Source organism: Mustela lutreola, chromosome 10 (genome assembly GCF_030435805.1).
Source record: "Mustela lutreola isolate mMusLut2 chromosome 10, mMusLut2.pri, whole genome shotgun sequence".
NCBI classification, from domain to species: Eukaryota; Metazoa; Chordata; class Mammalia; order Carnivora; family Mustelidae; genus Mustela; species Mustela lutreola.
This window is the reverse complement of record NC_081299.1, coordinates 91,324,237-91,350,565: the sequence shown is the minus strand read 5'-3', so window position 1 is coordinate 91,350,565 and position 26,329 is coordinate 91,324,237. Positions and strand designations below refer to the sequence as shown.

General features: G+C 39.1%; 1 protein-coding gene across 4 annotated transcripts in view; it reads right to left on the bottom strand.

Moving 5' to 3' along the window:
* The window catches only part of NTNG1 (netrin G1), a 343,674-nt gene extending 318,414 nt beyond the window's left edge, over positions 1 to 25,260 (bottom strand). For 3 of the 4 annotated variants that reach the window (XM_059137239.1, XM_059137236.1, XM_059137238.1), the window contains exons 1-2: positions 24,410 to 25,260; positions 16,674 to 17,434 (exon numbers count right to left, since the gene is read on the bottom strand). In XM_059137239.1, coding sequence (XP_058993222.1) covers positions 16,674 to 16,919 — 246 coding nt within the window. In that variant the 5' untranslated portion in view covers positions 16,920 to 17,434; positions 24,410 to 25,260. Of the gene's footprint in view, positions 1 to 16,673; positions 17,435 to 24,098; positions 24,267 to 24,409 lie in introns of those variants that run through there. The other variant, XM_059137237.1, reaches the window with a different exon arrangement.
* Positions 25,261 to 26,329: the final 1,069 nt, after the last annotated feature.

The window sequence follows — 26,329 nt, the reverse complement described above, 5'->3', positions numbered from 1 at the left end:
TTCATGTATTTCTCCCTCCCTTTGATCATGAGCTCTCCAAGGTAGGGAAATGTGTCTGTCTTGCTCATCTTTACAATGCTAGCTCAGTACCGTGCACATACTAGGTGCTCAATAAGTGCTTGATGAATTGGTTAAATTACTAACATTTGTTAGTTTTGTCATCTAATACCATAAAATAAAATTTCTCTATGGCTTGCAACAGCTTTTCTCCCAAAGTGTGGTGTTCATTCCAAATGTAGTGTGAGTCCAGAACAAGATGAAATTATAACTGTGAAATCTGCATATTGCACAAAACCATCAAACACAGTAGGGAAGGTTGTGACCATCACAAAGAATCTATGCCAGCTAGTAGATGGGACTGAGATCTGACCTATTTTCTCCTTTCTAAGCCATGGTGCAAGGATGCATTTCTTGAAAACAGGACCTCTTCCTAATTCACAATCCAAAGTCTTGATAATATAATTTGTTGGTTGCCCTAACTGAACACACTGTATCCAAATACCACATGTACTAAAATATTGGGAGCAAAGAAGAATTATGGATCTAGGTTTCACTTAACCCTGTTATTTCTAGTAGAGGTAAAATTGACAAACAACATTATGTTATTTCAGGAATATAACATAATAAGTCACTATTTATATATACTGCAAAAGGATCACCACAATAACTCCAGTTAACATCTGTCACCATACACAATTACAGAACTTTTCTTGTGGTGAGAACTTTTAAGACCTACTCTCTTAGCAACTTTCATATATGCAATACAGTATTATTAATTATAGTTGCCATACTGTACATTACATCCTCATGACTTATTTATATATAACAGGCAGTCTGTACCCTTTAACAACTTCCATCTATTTCACCCTCCCCCCATTCTCAGCCTCTGGCAACCACCAATTTGCTCTTTGTATCTACAAACTTTTTTTCTTTTCTTTTCCTTTTCTCTTTTAGATTCTGCATGTAGGAAACATGATATGGCACTGTCTTTCTCTCTTTGACTTATTTTATTAGTATAAGGTCCCCAAGGTCCATCCAGGCTGTCACAAATCACAAGATTTCATTCTTTTTTTATTGCCGAATAATGTTCCATTATCTACCTCACGTTTTCTGTATCTACCCAGTATTAGATATTTGGGTTGCTTCCATATCTTAGCTACTGTAAATAATGCTGCAATGAACCATGTTTCATTTTGCTGATCAGGACTGTGATGGAGATGGAAATCCACTAGATGTGTTTGAGGAAGGGGATAATGTGGATAATACAGTAGCCGAGAAAACTGGTTTGGGATTCAGCATTTCCATTTCCCATAGTGAATTTCTCTCTTTTATGTGAAAGCATCCATGACAGCCAATGCATTGAGCCATTCCAATAACTGATTAATAAAATGAGCGTTTAGGGGCATCTGACTTTTGGTTTCAGCTCAGGTCATGATCTCAGGGTCATGAGCTCAAGCCCCATGTCAGGCTCTGTACTGCGTGTGGAACTTCTTTAAGATTCTTTCTCTTCCTCTCCCACTGCCCTTCCCCCCTGCTCATGCACACACTCTCTCTCTCTCTAAAAAATAATAATAATAATAATAATAATAATTTAAGTAAAATGAGTTTAATTTAATTTATATTCACATAGTTATTTATTTTGTTAACATTTTCTTTTGTTTTTAGACAGTCATTATGCAGTCATTAGACATGTCTAGGGCATTTGTTAAAACAGTGATCCATTACAATCTCAAATGCAAATGCCATTGCAACCATGAATGATTATTTTAATACTGTGTTATTTAGAATACATACCATTTATTTTAAAACCACAGTTGTGAAATTATTTTGATTTTAAATACCTGGCTTGGAGCCAGAACTTCATAAGCAGTTAGTTATTAGATGCCATTTGTAACATCAGGAAAGGCCAGACAGTTCACAGAAAGGAAAACTAAAGGGACAGCATTCGAGGATCCCTTCAAACTAGAAAATGAGAATTAGAATGCTTAAACTTTTATCAATAGAAATGATCATCACAATGACAAAGCCATTAATATTTATTGGGCATCTCCTATGTGCCAGGCATTGTGCTAAGTACATTATTATCTTACTGTCCCTCAAAACAAAAACAAAAACAAAAACAAAAAAATGAAATAACTTGATTAAGTTGGAACTTGAATGGAGACTGTTTGAATCCAATAAAATATCCCTAAAAGCATGCACTCTCCCAAGGTAGACAACTCATCTTCTGAATGCTTGGCTCTAAATGTCTAAGACCCAGGGATCCTAGAAACTTCCTGTCTGGAAAGGGCAATGGACTCTTTCTTGGGAGGGTATAAATAAGTGTAAAGCTACTCCTTTACTGCTACTCCTCCTAAAACAATGCCAATTTGCCCCAAACGAAGAAACAAATGCATAAAATATGTACTGATAGTGTACCTATATTGTCAGTATAAATGGAAACTTCCTGGCTGTGGTTTTAATTGGAAATGGAACCCTTCCCTTACTGTCCAAATTTATTACAGTTCCACATCACCCTCAGGTTTTCATCCAGGAGACAAGTCATTCTGGTGATGGATGAAGCAATATTTATACATCATCTTGCAAAGTAAGCAAGGAGACTTCCAGTTTAAAAGCACTATTGGCTATCGTTATACTCTAGTAATGAAAAAGTGATTTTGGAAAAAAGATTACATACATATAAATACTCAAAATAATTTTTTAAGCTGTGATTTTTGTGTAAATTGTACAGGTCAAAGTATACCTTTCAATTCAGGTAGCCAGACGCAAAATATTACTCTTAAAATTTGTTGCCCTCTGTAAAAAAGATCGTCAAGGAAGTTTGTTTATTGTTTCACTCAATATTTAGTCCTGCAAATTTCATGCATCCTCCTGTCGATTTGACATTATGAATATTCATTCGTGATGTTCATACAACTTCCAAGTGATTTACTATTAAATAATTAAAACAAAGATGAGAGATTAAGAGCCATGATACATATGGTTTTATCAAAAATCCTGAGTTAATTATGGTTGCTAGGATAGATCATAAAATCCAACTATGAGTTTCCTGAAAACTAAGGCAATTAAAAAAACACGATTTCTAGGGGGAACCCGGGTGGTTCAGTTGGCTGAGTGACCTACTCTTGGTTTCAGTCAGCTCATGATATCAGGGTGGTGAAACTGAGCCCTGTGTAGAGCTCTGTGCTGGGTATGGAATCTGCTTGAGATTCTCTCTCTCCCTATCCATTGGCCCCGCCGCTCATACTCACCACCTCACTCCCCTGCTCGTGCTTCCTCTCAAAAAAATAAATCTTGGGGCGCCTGGGTGGCTCAGTGGGTTAAAGCCTCTGCCTTCAGCTCAGGTCATGATCCCAGAGTCCTGGGATCGAGCCCCACATAGGGCTCTCTGTTCCACAGGGAGCCTGCTTCCTCCTTTCTCTCTGCCTACTTGTGATCTCTGTCAAATAAATAAATAAAATCTTTAAAAGAATAAATCTTTAAAAAAAAGAAATACAGTTTCTTAAATATTTTTCATTACATAACAAGCGGAAATACATCAGTAAACAATGCAAAACAAGACTTAAAAGAACCCTCATAATCTGTCAGTAGGAAAGCAAAGTGGTGCAACTAGATTTGATGAAATTCAGTATGCTATAGCCCACAGATTAGTTTCTTTGTGCACATCTTAAGATAAACAGAACAAGACAAAAGAACTCTTGCTCACATTCACCAAGATCTAGGTATGAAGATGTTTCTTGGGGCACCTGGGTGGCTCAGTGGGTTAAAGCCTCTGCCTTAGGCTCGGGTCATGATCCCAGAGTCCTGGGATTGAGCCCCGCATCGGGCTCTCCGCTCAGTGGGGAGTCTGCTTCCTCCTCTCTCTCTCTGTCTGCCTCTCTGCCTGCTTGAGATCTCTGTCTATCAAATAAATATATAAAATCTTTAAAAAAAAAAAAGATGTTTATTGTTGAGTGGATTGTAATTACAAAAAACTAAAAACAAACAAATAAAACTTGCTAAATTCCCACAATTGAAGAATATATGTATCCAATGGAATAGATAGATAGCATTTTAATATGAAGGAAATAGAGCATACAGACCAAAAAATATAATTTATGAAAATAGCATTGAATGAAAAAGTTACAGACTAGTTTTTCAGGATGGTAACATTAAAAAATCCAAAGTCAAAACTATAACTTGTTTATGAACATATAAGCTTCATGTTCAAAAATGCAAAAACATGGACTACAGGGAACTACCCTACATTTATGATACTGGTTTCCTCTGGAAAAGGGAGGCAAGGAACAGACCAGGGGAAGGAAACAAGATGGCTTTGACTCAATAGGTAATGTTTATGTATGTTTTAAAATCCTATTGAAAACAATGCAACTTCATCATTGTTAATTTTAAGTGCTGGGTGTACCTATATTTGTTATATTGGTTCTATACTTTAAATTTTAAAAACTAAAAAAAAGAGAAGAAAATATTTATGATACCCTCAAGATTAAGGACCTCCAACATAGCTTAAATACTTTAAAGACCATGTATGTATTAGAGCAATAATCTCTGATATGAATGCTATCATCAAATTAACATATCTCTGTGTTAGCAGCCCATTTATTCATTCAACAAGTATTTGTTGAGCCCTACCATGGACAGACATAAGACAAAGTTCCTGTCCTCTGGGTTTTATATTCTGGAAGAGAAAAGGGACATAAGTATATGAGCAGTATATAACATAATAAATGTCTAGTCATTGGAACTGATATTCCATCTGTCTGACTGATATACCATCAGTCAGATGGTACCAAGTAAGGCATATCCATAGATGTCTTTTCTGATTGTTCTGTGTTGATGCTGTCCCAGTTGTTAAATAGTTTGAATATCACCCTCTATAATAAATTTAATAAAGAAAATATTAAGCAGGCTCAAGGAATGGATAGAGCAAGAAAGAGATGTTATTTAAATAAGGTGATCAGATAGGCTTCCTTACAAAAGATGTTTTAGCAGAGACTTGAATAAAAGGTGGGAGGGAGCTTTGGGAGGATTTTGAGAATGCAGGTCCAAACAACAGGCAAGAATAAACATAGTTTTATGTGAAACACCAAGAAGTTGCAGGCAGACTGGACTGAGCAAGATAGGGAGTGATCAGAGTGGACTTCAAAGAGGTTTTTAAGGACCAGATTACATAAGACCTTTCAGGCAGTAGTAAGGGTTTAGACTTAATTCTTTTTTTTTTTTTTTAAGATTTTATTTATTTATTTGACAGACAGAGATCACAAGTAGGCAGAGAGGCAGGCCAGAGAGAGAGGGGTAAGCAGGTTCCCTGCTGTGCAGAGAGCCCGATGTGGGGCTCGATCCCAGGACACTGAGAACATGACCTGAGCTGAAGGCAGAGGCTTACCCCACTGAGCCACCCAGGCGCCCCTTAGATTTAATTCTTTTTTTTTTTTAAAGATTTTATTTATTTATTTGACAGAGAGAGATCACAAGTAGGCAGAGAGGCAGAGAGAGAGAGAGGAGGAAGCAGGCTCCCTGCTGAGCAGAGAGCCTGCTGCGGGACTCGATCCCAGGACCCTGAAATCATGACCTGAGCTGAAGGCAGCGGCTTAACCCACTGAGCCACCCAGGCGCCCCTTAGATTTAATTCTTAATGGGACACAGCTAGGGAGGAAATTGAACAAGGACAAGACCTGATTGATTCAGGTGTTTAAAATGTTATCCATATGTATATTATATAATTATATTCCCTAATTACATAATATTTATATTATATATTTTATTTGTATATTATATTTATACTATATGTGTATATTTCTATACTATATTTATATTATATGTTATATTATGACATATGATATATTATGGTACTATGGAACATGAATTTGGTAACAGGGCAAGAGTTTGCAAGCAAGGAGATCAGTTAGGAAATACCACAGGGGTCTAGCCTGGATATAAAGCTGGTTGGGACCTAGTTGTTAGAAGTAGAGAGGGTAAAAAGCAATCTGATTTGGGATAGATTTCTGAAGGTTTAGCCCACAGGACTTGCTGATATGTGTTGTGAGGGACATAAAGGAGTTAAAGAGGATTCCTAGATTTTTCGTCTTGAGCAACTAGATAAATATAAGCTGCTGTTTATAGATATGGGAAAGACTACAGGCAAAATCCATTTGGGGAGAAGAAATCAAGAGTTCTATAATAAATGTGTTAAGTTTAAAATGCCTACTAGACAACTGAGTGGAGACAGCATGTAACAGTTGTTATTGATACTGTTAAAAAAAAATCAAAAGCATCACACTAACTACTTTTCTCAACACCTCCCCCACAAGAATATGATTTTGTTAACTAGCCAACAGTTGCTGACTTATTATTCTGGTTTTAGATGGTGAACACAATATGTACTCTGCTCTGTATGATTTCTAACAGCTTATTTCCATTTATATGAACACGTTAATGGAAAAGAAAGTAGGAATGGAAACAAACACTGCTGATTGGTTCTCTTATCCCTGAATGAAGACACTCATCACATAATGTGTATTTCCAACATTCCCCACACTCTGTTTACAGAATCCAATTTTCTGAGGTTATTTCAGATAAAAGGCTTTTTAAATAACAAAATCATAGTATTGTGCTCATAGTCCAAATCATAAATGTTATTTTTAAAACGGTTTTCATGATGGTTGTATCCCACATATGACAAATAAAATTAGGGAGGGATTTATAGTATGGTTTAAGAGTTGGACATGCATGTCAGACTGCCTGGGTTTATATCCTGATCCCACTACTTGGTTGGAAAAGTTATTTAACCTCATGCCTCAATCACTCCACCTGATAAATAAGGACAATGATAGGACTACAGACATGAACAAACAAAGGTTGCGTTTAGTCCAGTGCATGGCACCATGTAAGTTCTTGATAAAGATCAACTACAAACATAACTTGTAAAAATACAGCATGAGTTCAGTTCAACAAGCATGTATTAAGTTCTACTGTAGGCTTCACTCTCTGCTAAGCACTATTACAGCACTGACTCCAGTGATAGCTAAAGAGAATGTGATTCTGAGTCAGACAGTAGACACACTGATGCTCCTTAACACCCTGTACAAGTTTAGTCTTCTAAACTTTGAAATCATATTTCTAATGGAGTGGTCCAGGCATCACAGCCAACCTCAGATGGCCCACCAGCTCACTTTCTCTATCCTGCACACATCCTCGTCTGTAACTTGTGTTGACCATCTACGTTGAATTCTCCTCTCCCTTGAGAGAGAATTACTCGGAAGTATATTTGATTTCTTCATTTTGTCATTTCCAGGAAGGAAAGAGAGCCACAGGAAAGAAACAGAAAGTTACATGGAACAGCAAAAAATCATTGTTCAGACATGACCGGATTATAATAAGAGCCGCAAAACCTCTCACTGGACACCAACCCTCTGGAACGAAAAAGGACTATATCTCTGTACTGAAGCAATATCCAGCTCAATTCTTCATTTAATATTTTAGAAGTCAGTTTCAAAGTAGGTCAAAGAAGGAAAACCAATTCTGGCTTCTTCCTTAGCTCACATCTTTAATTTTCATGGAACTGATACTATGCGAATCTATCTATTCCCAGAAAGATGAGAAGGAACTTACAACCTGCCAATCTCAGTAAGTTCTTTTACAATATTAAGCGTGTGAAACAACTTTCACCACTTTCCCCTTTTGTAGGAAAAGAAATTCTGAAATCTAAACATGGCACATGAAAAACTAGTCTGCCCATTCGCCTGGTGAATTAAAACCAATGCAGATTTCACACCAGCCACTTTATAGAATTAATACGTTTCAGTATGTAACGGTTTCCAAAGGACTGATTGTCAGTGAAAAGGGGGGCTTTACTTAGGGTAAATGTCAACTCTTCCAAGTTCTTACATTAGACCAAAGATATGAGCAGGTACTTAGATGAATTTTTCTCAACCCCAAGAAATTTTTTTCAGCCCTGAGGTGATAACTCTCTGCCACCAAAACCCTGTTCAAGAATATAAAATTTCCACAAAAGGAAGGGTGTACAAAAGTCTCTGAAACAAGACATGTTCTTCTGGAGGAAAAATACTCATATTTTTTAATTAATCAACAACCAAAAAATGGTGTCTGTTTAAAAGGCCCAAATTTATATATTTTATATAAATTTTTCAACAGAAAAATTAGGAAAAAAGGCAAAAAGTGCAAAAACTCCTACAACTAGAAATACGAAAATGTAAATGGTCAAGAAACATATCAAAAACCTACCTAGTCAATAAGCAAAAAATACATCTTTGACACTAAATGTCATTTCATTTCTGATATCTCGTTTATCTATGCAAAATGTTAGAGGTCTTTATCTTAGCAGAAAAGGGGGTAACAGTAAATATAATTTTATCATTATTATTTTTGGTAAAGTATGTATTTTCACTTATCTGCTAAAGCCCTATGTTAGAAGAAATTTTAAGAATATACATTCATGTACTGATGAGAATCTCATGCCTACCACATTTTTGTAAAATGCTTAAAAACAGAGTGTACTAATCAACTTTCTGGAGGACAATTTGACTCCAGTTAAGAGACTTAAAGCATGAAAACCAAACAACCCAAAAGTCTAGAAACAGAACATTGGTTAAAGAAATACCCATAAATAAATAAATAAATAAATAAATAAATAAATAAAAGAAATACCCATACAGTAGAATACTACACAGCAGTATATCTCAAACATATAATGTTGAATTAAAAAAGGAAGTTCTACAATGATGAGCATGGTATTTTCCCATTTATTCAAAGTTTCAAAAACAATCCTACTTACAATCTATGGATCATAATCAATATATAATTTTCAATTACCTGTTAAAATGAAAAAGAAATATAAAGGAAGAAAAATGTATCAGAGGGCAGAGCTCATAGGAAGGGTAAATACTTTTTTTGTAAAGCTTTTGTTTGCATTGTGTATGTGGGATAGTGTGTATTTAATGAGTTGTAATATAAAATGTGTTTCTCACTGTGGATCAATTTAAAGCAAGTTTTAAAGCCACAAGTACAGTTTACAAGGTGTAATTTGCTCATCCTTAGCTTGTTGCTCCTAAAGAGGTCCCCCGACTTTGCTCTCTATTATGTAGCAGAAGCTGTCTTCCTCCTATCTCTAGACACTCTCCAAGTCCACACAAAAGCAAGGCCCAGAAAGAAGTGCCTAAGTCACATACTGATTTCAGTCCCCATGACTGACATATAGAATGCTATTTAGTTCAGTAATGATTCCATCCTTGAGAACACAAGAATACAGCCCTATACTTTAGCATCAGCTAAATATGATACAATGAGCTTGACAATCTAAAAACATGTGCATTTAAATATGGAAGATTTCAGATGTGAGAGAAGGATATGTTCAATAAGAAAGACTATACTATATATGTTCATCACTGCACATAACAAATAGAAAAAGAAAAGCAAAGAACAGTAAGTTGTTGAGGTGAGAGGGTAATGAAATACTGTATACCCACACAATGGGATATCTATAGCTATCAAAATCATAGGTTCTAAGAATACATAACGATACAAGAAAATGCTAAAACTGTAGTAGTAAATGAAAAAAGAGGAAAAAATGTACTTGATATGATTCCAATTTTGTGAAACAAAATATACATATTGAGAGAGAAAAAGACTCGTAAGAAATATGGCAAAATGATTTCAATGTTGTGTGTTAAGCTCTTCTATTGTTTCAAAATTTTCTATTTGGAAAAATACATTTAAAAGATTCAATTAGAAATGGAATTTGAAAATCCCTCATATATCACTTTCAGTGTTGGAACGCTGAGTAGATTTTGCTTCTCCCAACTCTCTTGAGAACATCCTCATAAGCTTCCCAAGTACAGTAGCTAAATTTTTCTAGTTGTCTCTTAATTTGAAGAGGAAAAAAACAGATACATGATAAAAGTTCTCAAGAAATAGAAAACAATCTAGAAAATCAAGTACTATATTCAATCAATTGATCAATTAATACATTAAAGACATTACTTATTTGTTGCCTAGGAAAATAGTAAATGTTATGAGGTAGAAAAGCAATAAAATGTGTAGTCTCTGTTGAGTTCCTACTGGGCATCACAAAGTACAGAAGGCTCTCGCCTACGTATCATCTCATTTGAAGAGTAGTGATCCAGGGGTGCCGGGGTGACGCAGCCCGTTGACATCCAACTCTTGTTTCAGCTCATGTCATGATCTCAGGGTTGTGAGATCCAGTCCAGCGCTGGGCCTCCTGCTCAGCAAGGAATCTGCTTGGGATTCCTTCCCTCTCCCTACTCCCCCCTCCTCTGCTCTACCCCATGCTTTCTCATTCTCTCAAAATAAATAAATAAAATCATAAAAAAAAAAAAAGAGTATTGATTCAGATAAAGAGGCAGCATAAACACATGAAACATATGTGCATGTGGGTGTATTAATCAATAAGATGTAACAAGTGCTAAATGGTGCCATACAGTAATAGCAGTACATAGGAAGGGATAATACAGATATACAGTGAAGAAAATGATAGGAGCTGAAATTCGCAGAAAGTGTGTATAGAGAAGCCAACCTCACATAGACCTTGAAGGATGGATGGACTTGAGAAAAGTGGAGAGGAGCACAGACTATTCCAAGCAAGAGAAATGTCCTCTGCTTGTCCTCATAGAGAAAACTCATGAGATGAGGGACTGCCTATGGGATGACCCTAGTCCTTAAGGTCAGAGGATCAAGATGCCAGCCCAAGATCCATCCTATGTACAGTCCCAAAACTAGAAGAGAACCCACCCCCCGCCACACACACACACACACACACACACACACACACACACACACACACACACACACAATCTGGAGAATATGCCTGAGACTCCAAAACAATCTGGAAGGGCTATGGTATTTTTAGGAGATTGCTTCTCACACTTTTCAAGTGATATTCCCTTAGACTGAGAGTAAACAAGATTAATTCTTAGGGGACAGAGGAGGTACTTCAAATTGATCCACTACAAGGCACTTACTATTTTCTCATGTTCCACCTTTAAAAATCTTGCATTTGTAGATTCAGTTAAATGCTCCCCCTAATCTTTGTGTAATATTGGAGCTCCAGGCAGATGAGCCATGCTAATCTTACCCAGCATACTCCACCATCAACTAAGTTAAATATATATATACACACATACATTATATATATATAACATATATGCACACATATAGAGGTCTATCTAACCCATCAGGTTCTATGATTTTTTGCTCCTCCTCCATACTGCTAGATGTAAGGTCATTCTACCATTAACCAGGCTACTAGGTTGTCATTTAAACACTGTGCTTGAATCTGCCCCACTCAGGGTTTTTGTATCTTTCTCAGACACTGTTGAACTTTAGGCACTTGACTACCAGAGAGTATTCTCCAAGTGGCCCTCTGATAGATAGCAAAATAATATTTCACCTTTAAATTCTGAGTGCTGGCTATGCTTATTTGCTCCCCCATCCTCTGAGTACACACTACTTCACAATTCATCTTGCTTAGGACTCTTCTCTACTTCCTTTGGAGGCAGGGAACACGTGCTATTTAACTTGGATTCTCAACATCACCTCTTGGTTTTGCATGCGTTCTACGCTCAGTTCACATCACTGCATTCAGTATCCTGGAATAATATTTGTGAAGCATCAGCCCATCAGAGACTGAGGCACTTCTGCCCTTAGAGAACACTGTCTGAGAATATCTAGTGACATAATATGGTTTTAAGTTCTGTTAGACCCACAGTAATCTTTCCCAGCATCCTTCCAACACTCCCCCACCGATATATGGTGCATGCTGTGCCAATGAGACTCAACCCAAATGCAGCATTCCTCTGCCCATCAGATCACTATCCCTAAGTCCCCTGGGTGTGCCATAGGGTCCCAGTGGGAAATAGTGAGAAATAAAATTGAATATAACCAGATTTAAAAACTTGATGCAACAGATAATAAGGAGCTCTTGTAGGCTCCTCAATAAGGAAATACTTGGTACAGGGATACATCAAAAAGATTGATCTTCGTGAAACTTAATTCATTGCAAACATGAATTAACCTTTTCTAAGAAATAAGTCCTAATAATGAACTAAATAACAAGGAAGTGTTAATAAAGACGGAATCGAAGGTTTTTTAAAAATTCCATTCTGGGCTAATTAAGGAATAAATCACTTCAAATGAAAGATGTCACTGTTATTAAAACTTCATTCATTCATTGAATTATGTTTCATGAGAACAGAGTATATTTTAAGATTATTTGATTATTATATAAGCCAATGTCATTTCCAGTTTTTGGAAAATTGATATTAATGCCCTGTCACTGAAAATGTAACTGAGTTTATCAAATTAATTTCTCAGAGGCCACCTGATAGCCACCAGATGGCAACCTGTGCTGATGTCAGATTTGAAATTTAAGTTATAGATAGCCCTGTGACTATGCATTACTGCTCGCTTATCCCACTGGGTTCCTTTAATATCATAAAACACAAAGGCTTTCTATTACTTTCTAAATTCCATTTGAACACAAAGAAATATGTTCTATCCACAATGCTTGCAATAATTAAAGTCTTTCTTTTTTCTTAATAGGAGTCTACCTAGAAATAGCACAATATGGAATGATCGTTAATAGACCTGTTATGGTGCTTGAATAAATGCCTATCAAGAGTGTGGGCAGCCATTAGTAAATTTCCTAAAGAAAATCCATTTTCATTTCAAATTCTGACATTTTATTTAGAAAAATTACACCCTTTCTTTTAATTATTTCAGTAAACATAATGAGGGTATTGCTAACGACCCCTCTGAGTACTTTATTTTCTCCATTTTTTAGTAATATGAGTCTACTTGTAATTAAAGGCACACTGCATTAATGATGCTGGGGTCTCCAAGGGAAACACTTAATGTCCACCTCATAATATTATGCCAAAATTACATGCACAGAAGACTTTTTAATAATCTTTGTTTCCTAATTTAGTTTTGATTGGCTCTGAAATCCGCAGCAGCTCTCAAGGGTTCACATTTCCATAACCATCAGCACTTCCGCACCAGCCATTGTACAAACGCACATGACTTCTCCCGTCTGCAGGCTCCCTTTCAAAGCTTCTGTTTAACTTATCCAGAAAATTAGCTGCAGGCTGGAGATAATTGCAGATAATTTTGCCATTTTTAAGGCACTGGGGTGTTGCGTGGAGATATGACAGCGAAGTTTGTCTAAACACAAAGAACAAGTCAGAGCTCTGTGTTTTCACTTCAGCTTTACATGCAGGTTCAGATCATCCTATTTGCTCTTTATGCAAATTGAAACAAATTGCAGTCACTAGATGATCTGTGTTTTCTGACAAAGCTGGGCTATGGAATGGTTTTTTTGTGTCTGGGAGAAGGACATGATCTATAGGAACATACTAAACCAGTCTAACAACAACAACAACAACAACAACAAAAAGCAAAAAAGGCTAACCCTCTTCTACCTCTCAGATCCTTAAAAGGAATATATTAAATTAAAAAGAAAACGTATGGTCTGACACCAATTCATATGTGTGTGTGTATTTGTTTCCCCTATTCTATTCGCATAAATAGAAATGTCAGAGTGCTCCCATAAAATTAACATTCCCAAATGCTGGTAGTATTAATAGACAACCATTTAAAATCACTAGACACTGAAGAATTATTAAATAGGTCATCCAGGTTAGGAAGCAGAGATCTATTTTCACATGGAATCATGTGGCCCTTTTCCCCTGAAGTTTTACAATAAACTATACGCTCCCTCCCTGAATGGTCACTGCCATATGAGGACGGGGCATTAGGGAAAGGCAGCAAGAGTGACTCTTAACGCATTGCTAATGAACTTCAACTTTATACAAAACAAATCAGCTATGGGAACTTCAGGGTCTTTCTCTCACCAAATGGCCCCCTGGTGCTCAGAACTGTTATACTCATAGCTAATAAGGGTGTCACTAACAGAGCGGGTGATTTCTGAAACCATTTTGCAAGCAAACATTTACATATAAGGGCTAAGTAGTGACTGTGCTTCCCTGGCAGCTCCCCTGATGTAATGGGCACAAACGACTCTGAGGGAGCAGGTGTGGATGCATGCGTCAAGGAGGAAAGAACGGGAAAGTCAAAACACAAGTGGCTTTATGGATTCCCATTAGACCTTGGGCTAAGGAGCACCTACACAGGTCTGATATGACAGCATCCCAAGATAGCTTTACAGCCTTGTGTCAGGAACCCTTACGCTAAAGAGTTTTATGGAAAATCCAAAACTACAGAGAAGTATTGCTGTATTAGGCCATTGTTGTTGACTGGGCATATAATATGCTTAGAAATAGTCCCAAAGTCTGCGTTTAAAGGATAGGTTATTAAATCTGCTATGCCAGTCATATGCATATTAAGGAGTTCAAATAAAGCATTGATAGGTAGCATCCTGCAAATCTTATGCTCTCCCTTGGAAAGCAATTCTGCCCATTGACAAACTTAAATGCACCAAGGCCTCTAAGTATCTGCATCTGACTAAGATGTGGCCTTTTAAAAGACTACCTTGTGCATTTGGGGGTAAACATATTAAGTATTTACATTACTGCTCTTGAGAAAGCTGGGGGATATCATTTTAATTCTTTTTTCTCTTTTGGTTTCTAACATCACACAGCTAGTAAACTGGGAGGGAATGGACTTGTTTAAAGACTTTAGACCGTGTCCCCATGAAAGGCAGCCATGCAAAGTTCTATAAAGTGCCCTTTTCTACTCATGGTAGGAAAGAGAGGCACACTGAAGACCCCAAGTAAACCCTTCCACGTGAGGACAGGAGCAGGGCTCAGTCAGGGTTCTCTTGCCAGGCATGGAGATCAGGAAAGCTGTGCTTTAAAGCACAGGTCGAACACACCATACAGGGCCGATGTAAGTGGAAAGGACACCCTAAGAAGCAGATCTGCTATATTACTTAGATTTGTAAATTATTAAACAATTCCAGAATAGGCATATCACTACAAGTGTCATGTAAGCCAATAAACAGAGCTACAGTAACCTTTGTAACATGAAGAGCTGGCCCAGAACTCATTCTCTTGCTGTGAGGAGTGGAAGACTACATGACCTATTACCTACCCAGCAACTGCATCACAGATTTGCAGTGAGACCCTAAATTTGACCTTTTATGAGAGATTATCAAACACCTTTCTATAAAGCCAACAAATGTCCCTGCTCTTTTACAGATTTATCACAGTTTTGCTAACGTGTTGGAATAAACTCCTCTTTTGGAAGTTTCTGGTTTCTAAAACGTAGCTTTTTCCCCCTTTTTTTTTCAAACCGCATACCTGTTTCCCAGAAAGACAGGTCCTCTCTTTGAAATATTTAGTCTTTCAGGCCACTTTAGTCATAGTGACACCTAATAGCCAAGCTCTTTTTCTCACTCTCCACAAAATCGGGTTTAGACTATAATTCAAACCAGTCCCCAAAGGCAGTTCTGAAAAATGGCAAGCCGTTAGCTTTTAGGTAAAAACACTCTTTATTGCTCAAAATTGTTTCCTGTTACAAAACCTTTTCTACAGTGCTAGGTCTAAGATGATCTTATGCTAATTTAACTCACTGGGGACTGTGAACAGATGCTACTTTGATTAATAGTTTCACTATCCTGAAAATGCCAGGCCAGGTTCAAGATAATAAAGTCAGGTAAGAATACTATTAAAATCTGCCATATGATTATATCTGTTCTGTGGAGAGAAATGGGATCTCAATTCCAGTGTCAAATAAAGACCACCTATAATAAAGAAAAACACTGACATAAACCAAATGAATATACTATCTGAATTCTTTAGCACTTTGACTTAACATCATGTTAATCATCAAACTCCTTACCTTCTAGGTAAACTTTCAACCACATCCTAAGTGAAAATTCAATGCATCACTCCAATGTTACCTTCTCACCTAGGGTTTAACTCTCTGCCCAGGAAAAGACTATGTACACCACAAAAAAAATGAATTCTGGAATTCTGCTTATCAAAGGATGGTATCTGAATTTGTATGCCCAGGTCATTACTTTTCAGCAAATGCATTTTCAACATTCCAACAATCATATTTAAAATACCCATAGAAAACTGTGACCCTTGAAAATAAGGGGTGCACGAGTTGACAAATGAGACTTTTCTGGAGGCATTAGCTCCTTTCTCCTTGCTTCTCTTCTCACTGATCTCCTAAACAAAGACTTCCACATCCCAGCAGTGTCCAGATGAGGATAACTCTAAATGAACTCTAATCTAGCCTTGAACTACAAAATTTGGGGCTGGCCTCATACAGGTATGTGAAGAAACCTTTGTGTTTTTAAACTCAGTTTACCAATGGAGTTTATCCTTTACCGTGATGCATATGACCTAATCATATTCCCAGACTCCAATCTGAAATTTAACCTTCAGTTGAATTTTTTCTTTTATAATTTATATACAGTACACCAGTCTCGGTGGAAGCTTTAGCTTGCAGGAAGACAGAAGGTACATTTCAGTGCATCAGTCACACTGCAATGTGTAATTCCAGGTCCTGCAAGCCAGCCTCCATTGAGAAGGAAGGATCTGTTAGCACAGATCTGTTCCCCGCAGATTCGGCTCATTGCATGAGTCGAGTCTTTACCCTCACCGCACTTGCACACATATACGACACACTCCCACTTCATAGGAAATAGTTATGCAAAAGGGTTGCCTCACCATTGCACAGAACGTCTCAGGAGGGTCTCCACAGGTAATGTCCGGAGGATCTAGTTTTACTTTCAGATATTTGGTCATGTCCGTGGATTCCGGCTGACACGCCATGTAATCCCAAACTTTCCCTTCTTCTGTGTAAATCTGAGTCTTACACACGTCATAATGTCCCCATACCAAAGGGTAGGGCTGCATCACCGAGGACACTGTAACCCAAAGGGCATGAATTGACAGGAATCTTGACAAATACATCTCTAAATTCTTGGCAATCTTTGCAGTAATAAAGCAGGGTTTGATTATCTGTGAGCTATGTCTATTTTACATATACATATATGTCTATATGTAGGTAGGTCTGTATATTTAAAAAAAAAAAAAAAAGAGGATGAAACCTCAATGTAGATTCCAAATCTAAAAGCGAAGGGTCGATATTGTGCGCATTCAGGTATATTGAGGACTTTGGTGGAAGCCTAACATACTTGGACGTTAGGCGTTGACAATAACTTGCCGCTTTTTTGTTGTCCTAGAACATATCTATTAGACTCGCGTCTGGTTTGGTGTTTGTAAAAGATGTCCAGTGGCAGAGAATGATTTAGCAAAGTGATGGCTCTCCTGCCGTACATCCGATAACCCTGGGTGATCCTCGGTGCCCACAGCTCACGAGGGATGCTCAGATGCACCAGGATATCAGTATCTGAAGCAAAAGGATGAGTGTTTATAGCCGGGTGTTTGTTTCTCATCAATCATTCTTTCCTTCTGGCACCAACACCCTTTAAGAAACAATAAGAGTAAGAGTTATTGCCCCAGAATCAATGCATTACAAACTGTATGATATGTTGACATTTGGGAGGTTTGATGCAATATAAAGCAAATTGGTGTAATATGGATAACCTTTACTCCGCTGCTTTGCTAGAATGAGCAAACCACAGAAATCACTCACATTGGGGAGAATCTTGATATGAAGGATTTAACTCTTCCATAACAAAGACAGATGTGCAGGTCCCAGGTGAGTTACACGTCCTCACTTCAAAAATTATATTTCCACCTTGACAAAACTGAGAGCAAGCAGCTAGATTTAAACATTTCTCATGAACTGCAGTGCTAGAAAATCTTCCAGGAGAACAATGGGTGAAATGAATGCTTTTATAACAATGACAAAAAAGTGACAACTACTTGTATGCCTTTTGTCTATTGGCAAAGAGACCCTAAAAATCTCTAAATTCCTTGTACATTTCTTAGCTTTTGTTAGCTGGAGTGAAAACCAGCATTGTTGGCACAAGGCTGTCCCCTTGGATTTGCTCATTATATTGGAAGAATTTAGCCTCTTTTGTTTAGTTGCAGTTAGTGATAAAGATAACTTGGCTCTCTAGAAAAAAAAAAAATACTCAAAAATAAAACCAAAGGAGCAAATTTTCTTTTCACATGAATCTTCTATTTTCTTACATCTTTTTATAGCCATTACATCTGCATTTGCACTTACTTTCTGTAACAGAAGAAGAGGATTTGTCCCAAAGGCGAGTATTATACGCTGCTTTAAAACTAAAAGCTCTGTAGTAAAACGCACAATTTAAAATGCACACATAAAAATAGCTGAGGGTGAGTTAACAGGCCATGAAGCAGAATAATATGGCACTAATTCTAAGAGAAAATAAAAATTACTGTTTAACAGTACTTTGGGTTAGCTGATAACTCACCCTCCACAAGCATGGGTCCTAGTCATTGGAGAGGGTGAACTGGCAACTTTGCTCTTTAGAAATCACTGTCCAAGTCAAACCAAACACAATATTTGGAAACCAGGTGTAAAAAAGAGGTATTTGTGTAATTAGTTCGTTCATATTGTCAGAGTCCCAGTAACTGTTTTTTAAACAACTGGAAAAGGACGAAAAAACGCCTGCGGTTTGGAAAATATCATTACGGACCCTTTAATTCACATTAGGCGCTTTAAATAGGGAAGTTTGCTATCTTCAAACAATCTTATAAAAGGAAGTCAATATATTTAAATAATGCACCATCTTGAAATGAACTCAGCCACAGAAACTATGAAATGCCACTGGATGGCTGAATAGTGTTTCCATAGCAAAGTAATTTATAATAATTGCTTTATGGATGCAAGTGCAATTTTCATTATATTCAATTCATAAAATGTTATCATACAGCTGTAATTTGTGGTATTTTCTATTAGGAAAAGTGTTGAATATTTGAGGTCCTATGAAGCAATAATTAGCAGTTTGTCTAAACATGTATAAACTGCAGATTTGAATCTGCCTCCTCCTTATAACACATAGGTGTGTTGGGCGCATTTTGATATCTTAAACTAAAGGGAAAGAAATCACAGAGAAGCATGTGCTTTGGCTACTGCAGCCCTCTGCTTTTTCAGACTCAGTGGTCATCCTAAGTTGATATTTTCAGAAACGTCCAACAATTTGACAATTAATAATCTGTAAAGGTGTTAAAATAATACAAATGCACATTTTCTAGATTCATTTTTCAACTGTGTTTACTACTTCATTATAACAAGAACAAACACTTTCATGGGCTGTTGGGGAGCTGGGCCTGGGCATTACAACAGAAGGAGTGTAAAATCTACTAGACTAGAAATTATTAACTTCAATTCTTAGGTTCAAATACATAGCAACTTCTTTATCAAGAACAATATAATCTTGAAAGACCAGGAATGGACTGCTCCGAGTTTGAATTGAATGAAAATTATGAGTTAGTTTTTAATACTGTTTTTAAAATGTGACCTTAAGTATACATTTGAATGCTCTGAGATTAACCTTCACTTTTTTTTTTAACCAATAAATGTTACCCCCTAATTTATTTATTCTTTGTAACTCTGTCTTTATCCACATTTGCCTTATTGCAACCACTGAGTAAAGGATGACCACATAGATGTACGTGGAAAATTTGGGCACTAAGGAAATGTATGTGAACCTGTTACTGTTTCTTGACACAACAGCAATCCCAATATAACGAATTCTCATTAAAAAATAGCAGAATTATAATGATGGTCATTACACAGAATTATGGACTATACCATTGATCAAATTTAGAGAACTGACAAGGAAAAATGCAGAGGAGTGCAAGATATTTGAATATTAGGCAGTTGCAGGACTGTGCGACAGACATTCTTGACAAGAAGCAGCCAATTATAGCTTAAATTTCTGGCACATAACCAGTTGTGATTAATAGTTTTCCATTACATTACAGACATATTATTAATGTATTAAAAATGTCAAGCTTTGGCAAGCACTAATATGGCATGGTTCAGTTAGTCTGCAGAATTTACATTTAATGAGCTCCCATTGACACAGAAAAAGATATTGACCACGGCATATTACAGATCAGGAGCAGAGGGTCACTAAACTGTTCTTTAACATAATTGCTTAATTTTATTCTAATTTTTGTATTTGTAGCATGTAATTTAGAATGTATTCTTCATGTCGGGTCTCCTTACTTTTTTTTAGTGCCACTTACACTTCAAAGAAAATCCTCTTAATTTAAAATTAAGAAGAAATTAAAACTATGAATTTCCAGGACACGCAGTGGAAAAGAGGCCTCTGTCAAAATGGGGAATTTGCTACTCAGTATAATTACGGAGTTTTCGAAGACAATAAAATGATATGAAAATACAATACTATTTGCCCCCAACCTCTATTGCCTGATGGTACCAGTTCCCATCAGGCTATGCATTCAACCAGGTTAAAATCATCAACAGCTTCTTAAAAGCTAGGTCATCACAGCAAATAGTTTGGCAAACGGATAATGAGAAGGACAGTCAATGACATATTTGGGGATTTAGTGTACCATACCAACCCCTTCTGGCCCATAACGGACCTAATTGTCAAGTAATGGGGGCTTTGAAACTGCCTGAGGTATCCCCATCACCTAAATGTGAGCAGCTTCAGAAGAGCTCCATGCAGCCCCAGGTACCAGTTCTTTGCTTTGCAAACCTTGGGAACGAACTGTTTTCAAATAATGCCGTCTTCTCTACCTGTGCACTAAAGCGCTGAGAAGTCCTCTTTAATCAAAATACCCATTAATATGCTATGAGAACTCCATAGACTCTCACTGATATATAAATTTGCAGAGCCAATATGAAAATATAAAATTATGTCATATCCTCAAGTTGACAGATGTTATTGATCTGGACTAAAAGGGGCTATAACATGGCTTTGCATCCACAGGACATCTTTTTCCAGGATTCTGAAGCTAATTCCCTTCCACCTGGAAATAACTTTGGAGAAGGAATTTCACAGGCCTTTTCTCATCAGAAGAGAAGCCTTCCAAAATAGTACATGGGAGTAATAGTGGTCAATAGTATAGACAATTACATTCTTTAAAAAAAAAAAAAATTGCCAATTTCATCAACTGAGAGGAAAATATTGACAGTAAATCTGTTAACTCTAGCTCATTCGTTTTATTATATAATCTCACTAGGAGGTGGGGGTGGTAGTAGTAGGCTATTTATTCCATAAACACAGGGGCACCTGAAATAGACAGCTATTGACTCATTCCTCATAGACATTAAAAATTTTATAAATAGGCATGTTTCTGAATGGGAAGGAACAAAAAGAACACTAACTATAATCACATTTCATTGAGTGAAAAGTATAAAGAGATTAAGATATCCCCAAATGCTATCACCTACCAAAATTAGCAGATTCCAACACTGTTGTAGTGAGATTGACTAGACGAGATATTTAAGATATACTGAATGCTTTTTGCATTTATTTATTGTTGTGAAGAGAGCATTTTCTAGTCATCTTAAATGGGAAACATTTGCTTCTACCCTTTTGTTAGCTGTCTCTCAAAATAGAAGGAACTTAACAAGTACTGAAACATCATTGACATATTTTACTCATCCTTGATTGGGTATTATGAGCAACTGCCTATCATGAGATTCTTAATAAAACCAAATAGCACACCTTAGAATTTGAAAGATCTCGGTTTTCTCATGAGAGAAGAATGATTAGAGAAATCAGATAGCATATACTTGGCAGGATGTTAGGGGATGGGATAATACATAAAATTATTTCAGAATCAGTTAAGTCTGGAAGAAATCTGGTATTTCATTACCATAGAACAACAAATCTTTCCTTCTTACTTAGGCAAGTTCAGACATCCAAGGTTTCAAACGCACATTTAAGAAAATCTACACCCACCTGAAGTTTTGAAACAAAACTCTGGATTCTGAAGATAACATTCTTTTTTAAAGTACACTATATCTCTTACTGACCTATAATATCTACACACACACACACACTTGTTTTGTTAACATAATAACTGACTTTCTGATTTGCATGAAATCTTATTTCTTTCCAAGCGACTTTATGCTCTTGTAACTCTAAAACTCTCCAAATCATTACAATACTTAGAAAACATCAAATAAAAGCATAATTGTTTAAATTTTTTTGACATATTACCTGATTTTTTTGAATAGTAATAGAAGCAGACAAGTAGTTGCGCCAATTGCAAATATACAAAAGGAAACTGCAAAATACATTAGCGTCATCCTAAAAAAGCTAACCTGAATCACTTCAACACACATGCCTTGTGAAAGCTGACAAAACAAAAATCTCAACAGAAAAGAAAAAAAAAAAAAAAGGTTTGTGTGCAAATAAAATAAACTGTTGTCTTACAAAAATTTAAGACAATTGCTCTTAAATTTCACAATAGGAAATATAACCACATTAATAGCCACAGATGGAATTCTGAATGCCCTCATGTTGATCTTTAGTGGTGAAATAGATGTCATTTCATGGTATCCAGAAGAGAAAAAAAGGAAATATATCCCCTACATATATAAGCTGTAACAACAGTAAATGCAAAACACTTGATGCATTTTTTTTCCTTTGTGTCCTGATCCACATGCAAATACCCAAATTTTATCTTAATGAAAAACTGAAAGCTGCTTATCTTCCAAAAGAATCTTGAACAGTTATTGAGCTGCCTTCTCTTTGCCAAAGAGAAAGGGGGGTGGGTGGGTAAGACATTCAAAGTGACACAATATACTTAATGAAATCTGAGGTTGCTAATTCCCCACAGGTTAGAGATGCTCTCAAGGGCTAGACAAATTACAAAAGCCTTGCTCCTTCTCTGAAAAAGTGAATTTCTGGGAAACTTTTTCTAAGGAGCTTAACCATTAAGTAAATTCGAATAAATGATTTTGTTGGAGATCTTTCTGGTGAATTTCCCCTCGTTTCTGTAAGACAACTTTTAGTATTTTCAATCATAAAACAGGGCCTTATTTCTAGAGCAAATCTACTGCCAGATACACCATATGTTTGGTGGAATTCTGAATCTTACTCAGAATTTTCCATTCCAAAGATTGACAAACTGTTATGATAACGAGTGGCTCCATTACCATTCCGAGTAGAGAGAAGAATGGAAGAGGAGTGGGGTAACAAAAGCCTCTACTCTCTGGAAATCTATACCTGATGCGATGATGGGAACGCAACCTCCGACTTTTCCAAATAAAGTTGCTTTAAAATCCCCGCTAGGAATTTTCCGGCAAGCCCTGCAAGATGACAACCTCCTAAATGGATGGGGTGGGGGGTGGAGGTACCCGGGTGAGGTTACTACAACAAACAGCAGAGGGCGCAGTTTCTTTTTTTATCTAACTTTTCCCGGGTATGAATCACTTAATTGGTTATTTTGGGCCCAATAATATTCGGGATTATTCGTATTATATATAGATATCCACAGACCCATAGAGGATAGGAATTCAATGTCTCTAGCCAAATCCATCCACCGATTAAAGTAATGCCAGTAAAGAATCTGAGAAAATATTCCAAAGCATTCCTACACCAAGTCAGGTCCTCTTTCAATTCTCCCTTCTCCCCAGCTGCACATCATGGGATAGTAATGCTTTAATCTTGCACCAATAACGGAGATTAAAAGAAGGGGACTTCAAAAGCTCTCAGTGTGGCCACCAGCTCCGCAGGGCCAGCAAGAAGGCAAGTTTTTCCCCAAAGCAGAGACAACTGGCAAAAAAGGGAAAAAAGAACCCTCCAGTGCCTTGTGTGTGGCCAGGTGTGTGTGCGAGAGGGGGAGCGCGCCGGATGCCTGTGAGTCCGTCCACCGAGGCACCCACCCAGCGCCCAGGCTCCGGATGCCACACAGACACACACAGACACACACACACACACACACACACACACAGACGCACACACACCCCTCCCTAACCCGCTCGGGGCGCACACCCAGGAAGACTCGTGTGTGGGTGTCAGAGTGTGCGGGTTGTGTGCGCGCCGCGGCTCCGCGCGCTGCCTCCTCAAGGCGCTTCACAAAGTTCCTCGCCCACCCGGAGCCTCCCTCCCGCCTGTGGATCGCAGGGGGGGAGGGGGACGGAGGGAGGGAGGGAGCCCGGGGGAGAGGGGCAAAGACTAGAAGCGCGGGTCGCCGGAGGAGGGGGACGCCGGCTGCACTTACCGTGTGGCCCGTTTGCCCTTGCGCCGGCCAGGAGCCGACCGACGGCGCGGGGCGGCGGCCCTGCCCAGCCGGGTGCGCCTCGGGCGGCGGCCGCGGCAGCAGAGCCCGCGAGCAGCGCACCGGCGGGCGGCGGCAGCTCCCGCCGAGCGTCCTCCGGGGCGCGGGAGGAGCGGGAGGGGTGGGGTGTGGACCCGAGCCGCCCCCGCCGCCGCCGCAGCCCCGGGGTCCCGCTCGCGCTCGGCCCGCGGTGGGAGAGCACTCCGCGCACCCGGAGCCCCGCGCCGGCCCGCCACTCCCCGCCGCTTAATTACCTTCGTCGCGGGCCCCTGAGGGGGAGCCTCCTGCGCGTCGCCCCCTCTCGGAGCCCTCGCCGAGAGGGGGAATTCCTTCCCGTTGACGTCCTCTTCCGAAATGCAAAAGATCAGTGACTTTGACAGGTAGATGAGGGGGAGGGAACAGGGGTGGGCGGAGAGGAAGAGAGGATGAGAAAGGTGCCTCTCCCTCCAAAAATATAGCGATATTAATAATGAAATCGCAGCCTTCGGGAGGTCTTGCCAGCCCAGTCCCCCGCTTGCCGGCTCTTCTCCGCGCCTCCTCGCGCCACTGCCTCTGCCACTTCTCGCCTTAAACTTTTACTGGGGATTTTTTTTTTTTTCCTATTTCTATTTCTCTCTCTCTCTCTTATTATTTTTTTTAAGCTGCAGGACGATTTCCTGATTCCCGGGGATCAGAACCAGCGGCCGGGCGGTTCTACCTCGCTTGGCACAGCTTTCATTTTATTTCAGATGAAGACGTTGAGCTTAGTCAGAAGGGACATAAATCAGGACAATTAGCATTGGCGCCAAGAAGATCCTCTAGTAACAATTTCTCCCGGGCTTCCTTCGCGCATTCCTCCACTCAAGTCAGAAATGTCACTGCACATAGCGTTGATGGCTGCGAGACGCGACGCACCCAAAGTCCATTTGATGAAATATACATGGCCCACGATGCTTCTGGATTGCGGTTCCCGGGCTCCCCGCCCCCGCCCGCAGCGCCTGGCCGGACCGGCTCCGAGTGGCCGCGAGCTTTCGGCAAACTTAGGGGCGCGTGCAAATTAAAGAGTGAGCGCGAGGCCGGAGGAGGGAGAGAGAAAGAAGCGAGCCCGGGAAGCCGCAGCCCTCGGAGGGGTGGCCAGAACGTTTCACTTAAAAGCAGATCTTCTTCTGCAACTGCCAGCAAGTGGAAGGCTTGCAAACCTTACACTACCTCGAGACCTGGGCGCTCCGAGCGGTCCTAACTCCGTCCCGCTCGCTGCTGCTGCTGCTCCGGCCGCTCGCGCCGCGGCTCCACGACCTCCCCGCGCGGAGGCTGAGACCACCTTTCACCTCCCCACCCCCAGCTCGCCCACGGAAGCGCCGTTTCCAGTAACTCTTCACGTACCATCCACTCGTGCCCCCGCCCGTCCCATCCCTCACTCCTTGTTCTCCTCCCCCAAACGGTGCAGAAGCACACCCCCTGGCCCCTAGCAGTGATCCTAACAGTGTTTTTCAACCAACAATTCCCTGGCCCTGCCAGCGGCCCCTAGAGCGCAAAGCCTCGAACCTCCTCATTTATAAATCCATTCTCCTTTGGAAAGTTGAAGTTCAAAAGAGAGCCGTGCCTGTCATGTCTTCTTGCTTTTCCCAAGAAAAACACAAAAACCCCGACCCCCAAGACCTCATTCGCCACCAGTGGGGGGCTCAGACTTACCTGAAATCACTCTTTACTACATACTAACGTCAAAAAAAAAAAAAAAAATCCAGACTTAGATAGGGAGAGACTTTAATTAGAAAGAAAGACTATTGCAATACAGAGAGAGCTCTGATCTCGGAAATCTGTAAGCATTTCAAACCAAACAAAAAAGCTTTTATATGGTAAGCGGAATACGCAGTGAGGGAAAGTTGGGCAGATGAGAGGGAGTAGACAGAAGGCATGACTGACCTGCGGGGTTTGACAAGAAATGCGTCTCTGTGGTCCAGGATTTGAGGAATAAGCTGACAAGGAAACATGTTCTGCATTTTAGTACTTGCTCGGATTTTCAGGGAAGCTGACATTCAGAATTGGGTGGGGAGGAAAGAAGCCTGACTCAAGTTTAGTCAAGGCAAAGCAGAGGGTAAGAAATGGGCCATTGTGACCACTTCGTCACCAACTACACACCCCACAATTGAAGGCACAGAGTAAGAGCAAGGAGTCACTTTTCTGCAATGGCTGGG